The sequence below is a fragment of the Callorhinus ursinus genome, unplaced genomic scaffold (genome assembly GCF_003265705.2).
Source record: "Callorhinus ursinus isolate GAN/ISIS: 27379988/994484 unplaced genomic scaffold, GSC_fseal_2.0 scaffold10, whole genome shotgun sequence".
NCBI lineage: Eukaryota > Metazoa > Chordata > Mammalia > Carnivora > Otariidae > Callorhinus > Callorhinus ursinus.
The window spans coordinates 37,299,699-37,318,107 of NW_027397072.1; the positions used below are offsets into that span (position 1 = coordinate 37,299,699).

General features: G+C 35.7%; 1 protein-coding gene across 6 annotated transcripts in view; it reads right to left on the reverse strand.

The window, feature by feature from the left end:
• Positions 1-18,409, reverse strand: part of ANAPC1 (anaphase promoting complex subunit 1) — a 91,871-nt gene that overhangs the window by 38,882 nt on the left and 34,580 nt on the right. For all 6 annotated transcript variants that reach the window (XM_025868187.2, XM_025868186.2, XM_073897383.1 and 3 more), the window contains 8 exons: positions 17,715-17,863; positions 14,530-14,608; positions 14,070-14,106; positions 13,906-13,976; positions 11,462-11,640; positions 8,567-8,781; positions 5,893-6,011; positions 1,002-1,273 (listed from right to left, as the gene is read on the reverse strand). In XM_025868187.2, the coding sequence (XP_025723972.1) occupies positions 1,002-1,273; positions 5,893-6,011; positions 8,567-8,781; positions 11,462-11,640; positions 13,906-13,976; positions 14,070-14,106; positions 14,530-14,608; positions 17,715-17,863 (1,121 nt within the window). The remainder of the gene's footprint in view (positions 1-1,001; positions 1,274-5,892; positions 6,012-8,566; positions 8,782-11,461; positions 11,641-13,905; positions 13,977-14,069; positions 14,107-14,529; positions 14,609-17,714; positions 17,864-18,409) is intronic.

The following is an 18,409-nucleotide window of genomic DNA, read 5'->3' on the forward strand; positions in this document are numbered from 1 at the left end:
TTGGCAAAAATGTGGAGAAACTAGAATCCTTATTTATTCCTGGTGGGATTTAAAAAGGTTACAGCCACTCTGGAAACAGTTTGGTAGTTCCTCAGAAATTTAAACAAAGAGTTACCTATGACCCAGCAATTCTACTCCTAGGAATATACCCAAGAGAAATGAGAACATACATCCACACAAAAACATGTACATGCTGACAGCAGCACTATTCAGAACAGTTAAAAAGTAGAAATAACCTAACTATCCACCAAATGATGAATGGGTAAACACAGTATATCCACACAATGGAATATCTATTCAGCAATAAAAAAGCATGAAGTGCTAATACATGATACAACATGAACAAACCGTGAAAACATTGTTAGAGAAAGAAGCCAGCCATAAAAGACCACCTATTGTAGGATTCCATTTATATGAAAGAACCAGAATCAGCAAATCCAGAGACAGAAAGTATATCCATGGTAGCCAGGGCCTGGAGGGTGACTGCTACCGCTATGAGGGTCCTTTATAGACTGATGAAAATGTTCCAAAAGTAATAGCAGGAATGGATGCACAACTTTTTGAACATACTAAAAACCACTGCACTGTATACTTTAAGTAAGTGAATTTTTATGGCATATAAGTGGAAGAGTTTATACCAAGAGAAAGAGTTTGGTTTGCCAAACTCTGTGAAGTGAAAGAACTTGGTTTGCCAAGGAACTAAAATGGCCAGTCCCTATGGAGTGTGGAAAACAAGGGGATGAGTGGTACAAAGTAAGGTTGGACAAGTGAGTGGGATCACATAGGCTCCCAGAATGTATATCAAGAGCAATGAAAGATCTTTAAACAGTTTTGACCAGGGAAGTGATATATGCTAATTTACACTTTAGAAAGATGACTCTGCCTGCTATGGGAAGAATGGATTGAGAGGTACAAGAATGAAGAAGGAAGAGCAAGGAGAAGAATTAGGAGCTACTGCAGTGGCCTGGATGAGGCACACTACAAGGAGCTGGGAGTCTCACCTTGGTCAAGTAGTCATGGATATTGAGAGTAGCCAGCTTGGTAAGGTGCCCATTCAGACCCAGGGCCATGAGAAAGCCAGCATATTCATTGGCTAACTCGGCATGCTTGGGCTTATTGTAAACAATCCAAGCTGAGTCAATCTGGGAGGCAGGAGCTATCTTCAGGCCAGCAGCCACACCATTGTGGAAGCTGGCCCAGCTTGTCATGTTGGGAGGCACATCGATATTTCCACTGTTAAGGTCTACCGTTGTGTTCCGAGGAGGGGCCCGTCCTATTCAGGCAAACAAATTCAAAATTGAGAGAATGATTCATAAATCTAAAATTGCTCAACTTAGATTTTTGCTGACAGTGATTACCTTTTCTACATTCAAAACCTTTAACCTCGTAATATCTGGAATGACATTAGGTTATTATGAGTACTTTAACTTGTGCATCAAATTTGATGCAAGGTGAAAAAACCGTATTTAAAATAGTTCATTATCTGAAGCTGGACCACTTTCTTACACCATATACAAAAGTAAATTCCAAATGGGTTAAACACTTCCATGTGAGAAGTGAAACCAAAAACCTCCTAGAAGAGAACATAGGCAGTAGTTTCTTTGACAGAGGCCAAAGCAACATTCTTCTAGATATGTCTCCTAAAGCAAGGGAAACAAAAGCAAAAACTGTTGGGACTACATCAAAATAAAATGCTTTTTTGCACAACAAAGGAAACTATCAACAAAACAAAAAGGAAACCTATTGAATGGGAGAAGATATTTGAAAATCATATATCTGATAAGGGGTTAATATCCAAAATATGTAAAGAACTTATATGACTCAACATCAAAAAGAAAAAATCTAATGAAAAATGGGCACAGGACCTGTATAGACATTTTTCTAAAGAAGACATACAGATGGCTAACAGATATGAGAGGATGCTCAACATCACTCATCATCAGGGAAATGCAAATCAAAATCACAATGAAATATCACTTTACACCTGTCAGAATGGCTAGAATCAAAAAGACAAAAATTAACTAATGTTAGTGAGGATGTGGAAAAAAAGGAACCCTCATGCACTGTTGGTGAGGATGTAAACTGGTACAGCCACTGTAGAAAACAGTATTTTGAGGTTCCTCAAAAATTTAAAAACAGGAATACCATTTGATCCAATAATTCCACTACTGGGTATTTACCCCCCCAAAACAAAAGCATTAATTTGAAAAGATACATTCACTCTATGCTTATTGTAGCATTATTTATAATAGCCAAGATATGAAAGCAGCCCAAACATCCATCAACAGATCAATGAATAAAGATGTAGTGTGTGTGTACATGTACACGTACACACACACACACACACACACACACACACACACACACACACAGGAATATTACTTGGCCATTAAAAATGATGAGATCTTGCCATTTGCAACATGGACAAACCTAGAGGGTATTATGCTAAGTGAAATAACTTAGATGGAGAAAGAAAAATACCATATGATTTCACTTATATGTGGAATCTAAAAAACAAAAGAAATGAGTAAACAAAGAGCAGAATCAAGCCTATAAATACAAAGAATAAACTGATGATCACCAGAGAGAAGAGTAGGGCAATAGGCAAAATGAGTAAAGGGGAGTAGGAGATATAGGCTTCCAGTTATGGGACAAAGAAGTCATGGAAATAAAAGATACAGCATTGGGAATATAGTCAATGGTATTCTAAAAACATTGCATGGGAAAAGATGGTAGCTAACATACAGAGTGGCGAGCATAACATATAGAGTTACTGAATCACTATGCTATATACCTGAAACTAATCTACCACTGTACGTCAATTATACTCAAGTAAAATTTTTTAATAAAAAAATTTTTAAGAATAAAATAATTCATTATCTTTTTTACTAAAATACATGGGGCTGTGATAACAGATACCAATTTAACTTTATACAGATCTGATTAGGATAGCCACTACTTCAAAATCTGTCAAACAGAAGTAAGCTTATTAAAAAATAAAAAGAATACTAACATCACAGTTAAGCTATATGAATAATACATTTCAACCTGTGATTGATGACACTGATGTTAATTTCAAATATGCCAGCCTATATTTTTCTCTGAACATTAAATACATTGCAAAAAGAGACAAGGACCTTTATAAATTTGCTCTCTTACTATATATGTTTATCTCTTATAAATTTGCTCTCTTACTATATATGTTTATCTCTCTATATAAGTATCCACTTATATGCCATTGTTAAAAATGCTAAATTGCATTCAGGTAGTACTATAAAAAGGATCATTTTATAGATCTGAGTTACCCAGTGAACCATAAAGAGTATCTGCTAAATTAAATTTCATGGTCAACTTATGTTAAGAGTACTGTAAATTAGGGCGCCTGGGTGGCTCAGTTGGTTAAGCGACTGCCTTCGGCTCAGGTCATGATCCTGGAGTCCCGGGATCGAGTCCCACATCAGGCTCCCTGCTCGGCAGGGAGTCTGCTTCTTCCTCTGACCCTCTTCCCTCTCGTGCTCTCTATCTCTCATTCTCTCTCTCTCAAATAAATAAATAAAATCTTAAAAAAAAAAAAGAGTACTGTAAATTAAATGTTCATGATGGTATGCTCTCTTTGAATTCCTTTCCTTGAGTCTTTTGGTTCTCTTTTGGATCTCCACTGTGTACATGCAAATACTGAATTCTTTTTATATCTTTAATGTTCTGTATTAATTAGGTCAGGTCATGGATGAATATTTAAAATAACTATTCTAAATATTGCATAAAATTATATAATTCACTACAAGTTTGAAAATATGGTTTTAAAGGAGTTCTGAAGTTAAATGTAAAATAAATTTCAGATAGATGCACAATGTCTTAATTGGAGTGTGTATACACAAACATACACACAAAGTAAAATATATTTGTTTTTACCATTTGCTTTGTGTACCTAAGAGCTAACTCAAATAATGGTGTATGACAATGCCACACTGGGTGACAAGTTCATGAGGTATACTTTTACCTTCTCAAAAGGCAGAGAGATTAATAATGAAAAAAAAATGAACTCTAAAACAATTCATCATATGCATAAGACAGAGTATTTACACATAAGAGAAAATGACAGGCAAAGGATAAAGCAAATTTTCTTCAATAAGAATAACAACATACAAATGTACTGATGATACCAGTGTGAGTTAAGGAGCTATTTTAAGAAAGTATCAGTGTGAATTAAGGAGGTATTTTAAGAAAGTATCTTTTCCTAAATTAATTATTAAAATAAGATAATGGGGGGGAGCTTACCAGTATTGCTAAAATAATAAAAGTTTGGACTAATGTCAGAAACACATTCTGGATATGCAAATTTAACTAAATGTATTCAAAAAACAAAAGGATGACTCATGTATTTATTTTTTTAACACCCACCCAAGCATCACTGCCCAGATTTAATACATTTTAACATTTCCCAGTTTTACATGAGATTCTTTTCTTTTTAACTCAAATTCTTTATATGAAAACTTTAAACAGCTGAAAGACTAACAGAATGAACACCTATATACCCACTCTCCATGAAGATTCAGTAATTATTCAGATTTTGCCATACTGCTCCATCTCTAAGAGACAGAACAATTCAAATATCGAAGGTAACTCTGCTTGTTATGTCTCTAAATAAGATTAGGGCTCCAGAACAGGTATCATATTGGAGATGAAAATATGTTCATTCAGCTGATCTCATTTTTCCATATGTTACTAAACGTATAAGCTCTCCACATATTTGAATATGACCCTGGATTTTTTTAAATTATGCAACTTAAAACACTACAGAATTATATTGGTATATATTATTATACTATGCATTACTGTGTGTATGATAAATACATTTCGTACAAGTCTCATAAAACCACACATACTATACTTCAGGAATTCTCAATGATAACTTCAACTGTACACAACTGTCACCTTTAGAACATATTCTTACCAGCATTAGGTGAATATGCACTATAAAACCCATTGTAATCAATAATATTAGGAAATGAACACACTTATATCTTGCAGAAGTAAAAATTCACACAACCAACCAGAAAGGTAATTTGACAAATTAAAGCCTTAAAATCTTGCTGTCCTGGGAGTTCTACTTCTAAAGCAATTAACATAAATAAATGACTATACCCTGACAGCATGTTTATAATAGTAAAAAAATTATAATTTCCAACAAAATCAGGTTGTTGACATAAACTATATTCCATCAACAAAATACTCCAGAACAAATAAAAATGAAGTTGTTGACTAAAAATATCTGCATTCAATACCTACCTACATAATATATTCACATAATACAATTGTATACCTATGTATGCTAGATATGAAAGGATGCTCACTCTATAGTACATTTGAAAACAATTTCTAAAACAGTTAAATTTTCTGATAATTAAAAATATATAAAATTATAAACTAGAAAAATAAAATTGGGAACCGTATATACCAAAATGTTAACATTCTAACAAATTTTTTCTTTTTGCTTAGTATATTTTTGTGTTTTTGTACAAGGATCATATATTCATAATAAGATATAACAAGACACATTAAGATACAATGTTTTTACATATTATACTTTAAGATTATTTAAAGTTCAGTAATCTCACCATCATCAATAATACCTTCCTAAACTTCCCCAAGTGCCTTTTTATATCATGAAACAGTCTCATTAAAAGCAAAATTTAGTAATGGGCTGCATGCTACTTCCCACAAGGTTTAGTTTGATTTGCCATTTGAGCTCTGACAACCACTAGAGTGGTTGATATTTGAAATCAGTGGGGATAGAGCATTTCTTTGGTTTTAACTAAAATAATTCAGTAACTCCACTAAAAACACACTTAAATCATTTTCCTTTCTCACTGAGCCCAGAATTTAACATACCAGTCAAATTCAATTTGGGAATAGGCAGTGGTTCCGTTGGAACAGGATGGTATGAAAATAAGGTAAACATTCCTCGTCCTACTGGAAGGGCCATAGTTCGCTGACACAACTGGAGCAATCTATAATTAAAATCAAAACCAACATGTGAAAAATTGTGAAGCAAAAAAAAAAAACTGGAATATAATCTGTAGTTAAGCATTCCAAAAGAACTGCTGTGTAAGAGGAAATCACATCAGAGTAAATCCATACAAAGATGTGGATGAATCATCCAAACACGGTTATTCTCATTTTAATATTCTTGTTCCCCTTAGAAACTCTAAGGGAGAGATACCATTTCTTTTGTTTCGTATTTGCTTTGAGTGAAAACCAGCTGGTCTATAAACCAAGCCAACTCTCCCTCAGCAACCAAAAAAAGAAACCCAAAATGCCATTCTGATGCTAACCTGCTCAAAGGTATGTTTTGGGTTTCCTCATTTTGTTATTTTCAGTCTGGCTGCCTTCAGTACATCTGGGATCCTCCTCCCACCCTTTTTGCCAACATAGCCTCAGAAATGCCACCTCTGCAGGCATCTGGGTGGCTCAGTCAGGTAAGCATCTGTTTTCAGCTCAGGTCATGATCCTGGGGTCCTGGGATCGAGTTCTGCACTGGGCTCCAGTCCTGCACTGGGCTCCCTGCACCGCGGGGAGTCTGCTCCTCCCTCTACCCCTCCCCCCTGCTCGTGGTCTCTCTCATGCCAATAAATAAATAAAAAAAAAATTAAAAAAAAAAAAAAAAGGCCACTTCTGTAGCCTGTACGCAGAAAGGAAAGCAAGTCCCTATATTAGAGGTCAGTGGATTTCAGTGTCTCCAGGGAAAAAAGAATTAGATGGCTAAGACTTACAGGATTTATATAGCACAGTAAGTTATATTCAGAGTTAAAATGGCTTCCAATGGGCTGTATTTTGAAACTAATACACCACACTTAACTTGTTTCTATGTTAAATCACATTCCAGGGGCGCCTGGGTGGCTCAGTTGGTTAAGCGACTGCCTTCAGCTCAGGTCATGACCTCAGGGTCCTGGGATCGAGCCCCACATCGGGCTCCCTGCTCCGCGGGAAGCCTGCTTCTCCCTCTCCCTCTCCCACTCCCCCTGCTTGTGTTCCCTCTCTCGCTGTGTCTCTGTCAAATAAATAAATAAAATCTTTAAAAATAAATAAATAAATAAATAAATAAATCACATTCCATGTAGCCCCTTAAAGCAAAATCAAACAGGAATTGTGGAAGTAGGGGTATTTATAACCAGGAAACGCTTAACAAAAGTCTACCTCTTAAGATATCCGTGTTGTTAAGATACAGAAATACCCCATCAGAGGCTAACATTTTCTCTGCAGACAAAGCTATTCATAAACACGTTCTCTCCCTAACTGTACATACATACAGCTGCTTTTCTAGTTTTTTTTGGTAAGAAAAATCTGCTATCCCAAGATTCTTTGAACAGTGCCCCATGTTAATTTAGAATCCAAAAAACTCAAGGCCATATCCCATAGAACTTTTTAGCAGAAACCTTTAACCCACAAAACTGATTTAATAATGAAAACAAAATACTGTAATCCCTTCTACCTGAGATATCACTGATTATAAAGGTAAAAAAAAAAACAAAACTAGCTTCATGTATCACTGACCTCAGTTAATAATCATGGCTAACTGCACTGAGCTTTACTACGTACTGGGCAGTGTTCTAAGACTATATAGATATAACTCATTCTATACACAGAGCAACCCTGTGAGGGATGAATGGTACAATTATGCCTATTCTTATAGTTGAGACAACTGAGGCAGCAAGAAGTTAAGTAATTCATCCAAAGACACCCAGCACATCCAGAGCCCACACTAACCACTATGTTTCCATACAACTTCTCTGTCCCTCAGACTCCTCAGTTACAGGTGACTAATACCTAGGTATACATGGGAGAGGAAACAGTGAGATGCAGATTAAGACTAACTCAGATCTTCAGCACCCTGCAGCTAGGTATGGGTGATCCTTCCCCGTAAAGCAGGACCACTGTAAGCAATGTGAGGAGAACCAGAAAATAATGGTGGAAAATGACAGGTGACAGAGACATGGCAGGTAATAGGACAGGAGAGAATTTTCAAATATAAGTTGAATTGTCCCAAGGCAACAACTCTGGAATGTCACAGGATGGTTACTACTGAGTATTACAATTATCAAGGAATATAACATATGTTAGAGATTGGCAGTAGAGAAGATTAGAGTATTGCCTATCATATCAGAAAAAAAAAAAGACTGGTATAAGTTTAAGCTACACTAAAAACATATATACATACACACACACACACACACACACATATACACAAACGTATTTTTTTCCTCATCAAGATACAGAAGAATGAGTTCAGAGTTTTGCTTTGTTTGTAAATTCTTACGGTAACTAAGCAAAATGGTCTTCGGGTCACCTTTTCTAAATAACAGAGCTGTATTTCAAGAGGAGGAGGATCACTTTATGTCATCAGACACTCTTGTGTTATCAAATGCCAAAATATTCTGAAAAAATGTATGGTTTCCTGAGGATGGATAAAAACTTAAAACACATGGTACTTTTAACTTTGAAGTATCTTTTTAGGGTTTTTAGTGTTAAAAAACACTGACAACAGATAACAACATGCCTCCTTTACCTGTTTTCTTTTTCCTCAATGAACTCATGGTCACTGAGTTCTGGGTACTGTACTACATTGACACGGACGGGATGTGCACTTTGAAGAAGCCTTCGCACGTCCTGCACTCTTAAATCTTCACTCCATATTAACGACATAACCTCCTGATTCATGTCATTCATGCCATCATCTTCCTCCTCTGTTTCTGTTCCTGAAGGAACATCTGATGAGAGCACCTGAGTAACAGACTTGGTTGTAATAATAATTTAAAAACAAAACACCATGCACTTACTAAATACAAGGATATACAGGATGATGTGCCGTGACTCTATCGTACAGAGAAAATATGTATTCCAAAGCAAGGCTGGTTTGGGTTCCCAGTGTATACTGGGACTCTAATGTAGAAATCTTTTTTAAAAGTACAAATTATATTACTCACTTGGGAAAATTCTCTATTGAGCCAAGGGAAAAAAATTAAATTTAGGAAATAGGAAGCTGATCCATTGAACTTTCTAAATAACTTATAAAAATCTAACTATATCCTAAGTATCTTAAAAAGGAAACAAATTACTGCAAGCGGAATATGAAACCCACTCACTATAACTAAAGAACCCACAAAACATAAATATTATCTTTGATTAATATAAGCAGAAGAAAACAACCTGGGAGGATATAAACCAAGGGCTGGAGGAAGCTGAACAAAATTTTCTTACTTTAGTACTTTAAATGGATCATTATTGATTTTCACTTTCTTTAAAAAGGATGTCTTAAATAAAAATTCCTTAATCAGAAAGTAGCTACAGCAAAACAAATGAAGAGGGTTAATCCCCTGATTATCATTCTGTCCTCAGAAGCTCAGCATGTATTTTCATATGAGCCCTCCCCATCCAAAAAATTCAATCACACTGCAACCTAGATGTGAATAGCATAAAATCTTCTCATTTTCTCTCAAGAACTTTATACTCCTTTAACAAAAGATTAATTCCTAGTTAAAATGCTAAAGTTTTGCGACATTTAACAGGGAAGCAACATTAGCCTAAAAACATAGCAGATGTGACTAACTAATCCCTCTTACTTAGTTCATAAATATTCATTACGGTTCCTAAGGAATATCTAACATTAAAAGAAACTATTCTCCTGGATGAGTTAGCTATAAAGTATAGATCCAAATAGCTCATAAACTGAATTTCGATGAGTCATAAAAGGTAGCCTCAAATAATATAAAATGTAACCTCAAATAACTGATCAAACTGAATTTAGATAGAATTACTTAAAATAACATCTTAAATAGATCAAAGATTATCAATACCATTTGTTTTTAGGGCTAATGATGTTAAACTGCTCTCACTCATAGTAACAAATGAGGTCTAAATGCTAAAACTTATCTTGGTAAAGGAAAGGATAATCATATTATTAGCAAAAAAAAAAAAACAACAAAAGGTTTTCTGTTTAAAGTAGGACAAACACTAATTCAACTAAAAGCTATTATATGAGTGTAGATTAAAAGAGAGAGATGCTGGGCCAACCCTGCTGGAGAGGGGATCCCACGGAAACTGCTTCTCTCATAGATCCAGTAGGCAACTCCAATGTTAGGAATAAAATTTTGATACAGACTCTGAAGCTCTGAAGAAGCATTAATAGCCTAAGGTGTAATTGGATTATAAATAGTCACAGTATTTTGATTAATATGTGTTGGTTCAAAAGATGAGGCAAATTTGTGCTGTTCTCTTGGGGATATAAACAAAGTACAAACAGGGTGCCTGGGTGGCTCAGTTGGTTGGGCATCCAACTCTTAATTTCAGCTCAGGTCATGATCTCAGGGTCGTGAGACTGAGCCCTGTCTCAGGCTTCATGCTAGGTGAAGCCTGCTTAGGATTCTCTCTCCCCCTGCCCCCTCCTACTCGCTCTTAAAAAAAAAAAATAAAACAATACCCAAATTAAAAGAGTCACCAAGATTGGGAAAACCATCCCTGAATCCTCTATGATCCTCAGGGTAATGCAGTGCTACCATTTATATTTTTTTAAGTTAAATAGAGTTCTAGAAAAAGTAGTTGAAATTCCACTTTTAAGTTTTTAAAAGAGGCTGATTTTAAAAGGGAGATAATTGGAGGGTGCCTGGGTGGCTCAGTTGGTTAAGCAACTGCCTTCAGCTCAGGTCATGATCCTGGAGTCCCAGGATCGAGTCCCACATCAGGTTCCTCTGACCCTCCCCCCTCTCATGTGCTCTCTCTCATTCTCTCTCTCTCAAATAAATAAATAAAATCTTTAAAAAAAAAAAAGGGCGATAATTGGAGAGTAACGATGTATTTCATTTTTTATTTGTAGGCTTCTCAGAACCCATTCTTTATAAAAGCAGAGGAAGACTGACAAAGGATAGAATTTCAGGAGGAATAATCTAAGACATCTTCTAAACAACTTTAGTGTCCCCCATCCCAGCTCCCAAAAAACCCTTTCCTGAAGCTTCAGTTTTATGTGATTAAACAGATATAATTACACCTGTTTAGAAGGTTAAATTCAAGAAATTCAACATATTAAAAAAGTATGAAAGAGAAAAGTTACATATTCAAAGTGAGGATACATGTGCTCCCCCTTTTTCTACCTAACAGTCACAAAGTAGTTAATTACCACTATGGTACAAGCAGAGAAAGAGTCATGGTAGTGAATCTACTAACTCAGCACTTTTCCTGACTTAAAGGAAAGAAAGGTCTAGGCAAGACAGAGCCTTCACAAAATCTCCTGTTCCCATGTTCAATTTATAAATAAGAAGATCTGCCCAATTATAAACCCCCTATGGCATACAGTATAAAACAAACTGATATGTACACTTATAAAAAGACTTAAGAAAAAAATGAAGAATATTACTACTCTGATTTTGAAACTAAATCTGAACTTTGAACTTTCTATGTTGATACTCACAGATTTCCCTTTGGGTAAGTTTCCTTCGCAGGCCTGCTTGGAAAGATCCTGACGTCCGATCAGGAGACAGACAGCTTCTGGCCAGTCTGAAGCAGGCTGCTCACGACAGTGGTAAATTGCATCTCTGATGGGAAGAGCAATTCCAAAGGGAAGAGTTTCCAAGTCTCTTAAAGTGAAACCTTGTGATTAAAGTAAAGGAGAAAATTTTTCATTTAGACCTGCCACTGTCCCAATTATCCTCTGATTCAAGTTAATCAACATCTATCCTGACAAAAGAGAAATCGATTTTTTTCATCTTACTACCAGACTAGTATCTTGACATCTAGGATTAGTATAAAAGGTCCTTTAAAGAATTAAAATCAGGGCACCTGGGTGCCTCAGTCAGTTAAGCATCTGCCTTCAGCTCAGGTCATGATTCCAGGGCCCTGGGATTGAGCCCTGCAGCAGGCTCCCTGCTCAGTGAGGAGTCTACTTCTCCCTCTCCCTCCCCGCCCCCGCTTGTGCTCTCTCACTCACTCTCTCTGTCAAATAAATAAATAAAATCTTTTAAAAATAATAATAAAAGAACTAAAAACCTTAAGGAAAAGAGAAACAACCCAATAGGAAAGACAGGAAAGACAAAAAGACATTTCCCAAAGAGGAAACAAATAGGCCATAAACATATGAAAAGTGATCAGGAAAGTTCAAATTAAAATTACTAAAATTATAATTTCACTCACTTGATAGACAAATATTAAAGTAAATCAACAGTATTTCCCACCCACAGCTGGTGGTGGTACAATCGCTTTGGAAAACACATGGCAGGTACAGACAGGTCCACCTCTATGGTCCACTAATGGCCATATAGAAACTTGTACACAAGTGCACCAGGACACAACTATTAAAATATTCAGTAGCAACACTATTCACTATGACAAAAAGAGGGAAGGGAGGAAACAACCCAAATGCTATCATCAACAGAATGGATAAATAAATGGTGCTATAGTCAAACAATGGAGTATGTAGCAGTGAAAATGAATGACCTACTACTACACAAGTCAACATGGATGAAGTGAGTGGAAAAAAATAATTTATATCTATATCCATTTACATTAAGTTCATAAAGATGGTAAAACTACAAAGAAAATGAGATAATACAAAATTTAAGTAAGGCCGTGATTACAGGTAGTAAAAAGGTGTGTGAGAGGAAGATTATCACATGGAGCAGAGATGTAGGGCCTTCTAATATACTAGCAATGTTCTATTTCTAATGGTAGGTGACCAGTACACAACAATGTTCACCTTACTATTATTCTCTACACATTTTATACATTCTTTTATATTTTACCACACTTCATATTTAAAATTTTTCAAATCCTCAGGTAAAATTTATTTTTCTTAAAATGATTTTCTAAATTTTTTTTATTATGTTATGTTAATCACCATACATTAATCATTAGTTTTTGATGTAGTGTTCCATGATTCATTGTTTGCATATAACACCCAGTGTTCCATGCAGAACATGCCCTCTTTAATACCCATCACCAGGCTAGATTTTATACTATTATATATTATTTATTAATATTTAAAGTTGATTATTAAAAGGTTTCCTTATGAGAATAACACTTTTATTAAATATTATAATATGTAATATACAAATAGAACTAACTCATCTAATATTTTTCGGCATAGGTATCCTATCTGTAATTCCATAGGACAATTACTGTAATTTTTAAGGGAGCATATAAAAAAACAGCAAAAAGCGAAATCATTTAAAATACTCTTTAAGAATTCAGACATCCTGTAATATTCATTACACCATTACTTTATAACATACTATTCTATAACACTGCCATTTTTTTCTACCTTCGTGTCCGTAATTTAAATTTTTTAGTTCTTCATTTTAAATGCAAAAAAACGTCTTTAGTATTTTACTCCGTTTAAAGCCTAAGAGCACTGGCTTTGGGAAAAGGGAATAGGGAACTCCTCCTTTTCCCTCCTCCCAACTGTATCCTCATCTTGGAGCCTAAATCACTAGCCTATATTCTTCAAAAGCATACCCTGAAATGTCTGTATAATTACTTTTAGATTTTGCCAGAAATACTCCCTTCTGATATGTGAGTATTACAATGTCTTCAAGTCTGAACGTGTAATGACTACAGAGTCACAGCTCTGACTGGCCTAGAAGGGCAAATAAACATTTCTTACCCATCGAGAGATAAAAAGCTGGACAGCAGGATTATGATATGGAAGTTGTGACAAGGTCAGGGAAAGGAAGTGTGGCCTGATATGCCACAATCTTGGTCTTGCAGGACCCTTTCACAGAGTGAGAGACCCTGTCCTGCCACCCAGTTCTAGCTCCCTGGGAGGAAACAGGGTCTACTGAGGAAGGAGGTACCTGGGGAAAGCAGGTGGTTCTCACCAGCATCTCAAAGACATGTAAAAAGTAACAAGGACTACCTTACCTACATTAGTCATCCAGACAACTAATTGTTCAGCTAGACTAGAAACTGATGTAGAATGCTTGAAACTAAACCTGTAAGGGGAATGAAACATGAAGTTATTCAATAGTAAAACACAATAGTGCTTTATATTTTTAATATACAAGCACAATCTGAATAAAAGTCACCTGTTTTCTTCTTGTTCTGCTTGTGACTTCTGGGGGGCTAAAAGGCAACAAAATGAAATTTTATTTTGATAGTTATCCTCATAAAGAAAACATGTAACACATAGAAGACATTTGGAAATAAAAATTCACTAACAAATAACTCCCAAAAAATAACAAAATAAGCAGTCCTTTGGTGACTGGAAAGTGTAATAATTTTCCTGAGGCTAAAATAGTCCTTTTTATGTACACTGAAAACACAAAAAAATTGTTAAATTTGAAGTACTCCTGGCCTCTGAAAATCAGCTGTGGACTGCAGGCTAGACCAGTACAAGAGGTCACCTCTAAAATGAGGCAAAACATGGCCTCTAAAGCACTTAATAAATTTTTCATTTTTTAATTTCAACTCTGATATCAACATTTATAAAAATTTGTTTTGGAAAAAATAATTCATTTTGGGAAGCCTAACATTATATTGACTTACCTATAATTATTCTGGATAAATACTGTGAGGAGTCCTCAGAAACAGAGCTCTCATTACCAAGTATATAGAGTGCAATACTCTGCATAAGGAGAAAATTAACATTATTTTTTAAACAAACAAGGTATAATTACAGGAATTATAGGAAAATTCATCCATTTTAGTTGTACAGCTCTGAGTATTGACAAACATTATACAGTAATATAACCACTACTACAGTCATGATATAGAACACTCCCATCACACCAAAAATCTCCCTTATACCCTCTATAGTCAATCCACTCCTCCTACACCCAGCACCGGAAACAACTCACCTGTTTTCTTTCCCTATAGTTTTGCCTATTTTATAATGTCACATAAATGGAATCTTAGAATATGTAATCTTCTATGTCCTACTTCTTTAACTTAGCATGCCTCTGAGATTCACTCACATTACTGCATGCATCCGAGGTTTGTTTCTTTTTATTGTTGAGTAGTATTCCATTATGCAGATTTACCAAACTTTCTCTATTCATAAACTAATGGACACCTGGACTGTTTCTGTTAGGTGAACCCACACCCTTCTCCACTTTGGCCTTCAAAGTTCTCATTTGAATATTTGCTACTTGCTACTACCACCAAGAGCTGCACCTGCAAGTAGCTTTTTTTTTTTCCCTGAAAGCACAATTCTATTAAAATTTTACTACAATGCTGGAGAATCTTAAAAATCCTATTTCTAAGGGCGCCGTGGTGGCTCAGTTGTTAAGCATCTGCCTTCGGCTCAGGTCACGGTCCCAGGATCCTGGGATCGAGTCCCACATCGGAAAGCCTGCTTCTCCCTCTCCCACTCCCTCTGCTTGTGTTCCCTCTCTCGCTGTGTCTCTCTCTGTCAAATAAATAAATAAAATCTTTAAAAAAAATTTAAAAAAAAAATCCTATATTCCAAACCAATACAAGCATTGCAAGTGACATATTCCTAAACCTAACTGACATCGTATCTAACAAAAAAAAAGTCATAATATGAATATCTGTAAGTTGACTAACATAATTTAAGTTGGAGGCTGACCAACTTGGTATATTCATATTTCTCTGGCTCCTCTTTGTGGCTAGAGATTACACCAAGTCTACCCCCCATTCAGCAGAGTTGGACAGGACCAATATATTTGGTGGTTTTACTTAAAATGTTTTGACACAGGTATCAAGGGATGTGAAAGTTCTGGGATTAACATGTTCTTAATATTCTGTAAATGTATTTAACGTCACTGAATTAACTGTACACTTAAAAATATTTAATAATAAACATCATGTTATGTAGATTTTACCATCATTTTTTTTAAAAAGAAGAATCACTATTTTACATGTCTGTTTCAGAGCCACAGGGGACTCTGAAGCCTCTCTCAACATGAAGTAAAGCAGAATGCAGAATAAGGAAAAGACATGTGGGGTACAAAGACATTTACAGTCCACTGATATCTGTGGAGGAGACAAAAGCATGGGGTTCTCCTATAAGCCTAGGAAGGCCCCATCTCTGGAAAGGTACACAAAGGACCTATAGGCCTGCTGCCCCTGGGAGAAGGGACCAAGGAATGGGAGCATGAAGGAACTCACCTTTACCAAAGTCCTTCGGTTCGATTTGAAGGTTTGATCTTGCACATGTATTAACTATTCAAAGTAAACTAATTTTTTAAAGTAAAGATGCATTTCTTTGGAGAAAAAAATTCAAGTAGAATTTTTTTTGTAGCTATACACATGCTGATTGTAAAATTTAAATGAAAAGGCAAAGGAACAAAACAGCTAAAACAATTTTGAAAAAGAAGAGTAACAAAAGGAGTCATCACACTAACCAATTTTTAAGACTCACTATATAGCTACAGTAATCAACACAATGGGGACAGCAACACAGATCAATGGACAACAAAAGAAAGCCCAGAAATAGATCCAGAAAATTGTGGCAAATCAACTTTTGACAAACGTGCAAAAGCAATAGAGAAAGGAGAGTCTTCTCAACAAATGGTGTTAAAAGATTTGGACATCCAAATGGAATAAGAACCTTAACCTAAACCACACATCTTAATAAAAAGAAAAAAACAGGGCGCCTGGGTGGCTCAGTTGGTTAAGCGACTGCTTTCGGCTCAGGTCATGATCCTGGAGTCTCAGGATCGAGTCCCACAACAGGCTCCCTGCTCAGCAGGGAGTCTGCTTCTCCCTCTGACCCTTCCCCCTCTCACGTGCTCTCTCTCTCTCTCTCATTCTCTCTCTCTCAAATAAATAAATAAATAAAATCTTAAAAAAAAAGAAAAAGAATAAAACATTATGAGAATGGATTATAGATCTAAGTATAAAGCATAAAACTATAAAACTTCTGCAAAGAAACACATGAGACAGTACTTGCGACCTGAAGTTAAACGGTGAATTCTTAGATACCAAAAGCACTATCTAAAAGAAAAACTGGATAAACTGGCTTCAATAAAATTAAACATTTTTGCTCTGCTAAAAGAAACATTAAGAGAATGATGAGACATGACAGGTACAAACCAGAAGAAAATATTTACAATCCACATAGCTGACAAAACCTCCTGTCTAGAACTCTAAAAACATCATCAGTCATTAAGGAAATGCAAATTAAAACCACAATGAGATACTACTACACATCTATCAAAAAATAGCAAAAATTACAAATCATGACCATACCAAAACTGACAAGGATGTAGAAAAATTGGAACTCTCATAACTGATGGTGAGAATGTAAAACGGTATGGCTGCTTTGAAAAATACTTATTTTTATAACCATCAATCCCACCTCTGGGTATCTATCCCTGAGAAATGAAAATTTACATTTACACAAAATCCTAGGCATAAATGTTCATAGGAGCTATAGTCATAACTGCTAAAAAACTTGGACCAACCCAAATATCTTCAACGGGTGAATGGGTAATCACTGTGAAACACCCCACAAAGGACTAGCACTCAGCAATTAAATGCAACAAACTGCTGACACAGGCAAGAACTTGGATGAATCACAAAAGCTTGTGGGAAGTTTTGGGGGTGTTGGAACTGTTCTGTGGCCTAATTATGGTGGTAATTACATGAACCTATACATTTGCTGAAATTCACAGAAATGTACACAAAATGAAAAAAGTTAATCTTTTTGTATAATTTTAAAAATTAGGTTTAAAAAGAAAAAAATAAACAAGGTAGGTAATACATACCAAGACTACAAGTCTGCTTCTTTCACAGATTCCAGGAAGGTAAGGATAGGGCGGCATTCCTTCACCCTTCAAACAAGAACTCACCCACTGATAAATACTTGGTGGCTCAGAAGTAAAAAATGATGGATGATGCATAAATCCTGTTTGACCTTTAGAATTAGATAAACATTTATAAAGACACAAGAATACATTAAGATAATACCATTTTATTCTTTTTTTTTTTAAGGTAGGTTCCACGACCAGTGCGGAGCCCAACATGGGGCTTGAACTCACAACCGTGAGAGGAGGACCTGAGCCAAGATCAAGAGTCAGATGCTCAACCAACTGAGCCACCCAAGCGCCCAACAATACAATTTTATTCTAAAGGGAAAATAATCAGTATCTGCCATTTGGAAACAATCAGAATAACATTTTTCTCCAAAATACTTCATGTTTTCTGTCACAGAAAATGACTGACTATATTATAATATGTAGAATGTAAATGACTACTATCTTATCCCATTCTGGATGGAAATTTGGCAAATTCTTATACTCAAGGTATATGAAGAATCTAACCAAAATTTTGTACCCTAATCCTAAAGGTGAGAAAACAAGAGAAACCTGGGATTCCACTCTAACAATTGGGCCACGATATTGAGTCACCGTAGTTCAAGATCGAAGGCAATAGAGTGGTGACGGAAATGCTCTATATCTGT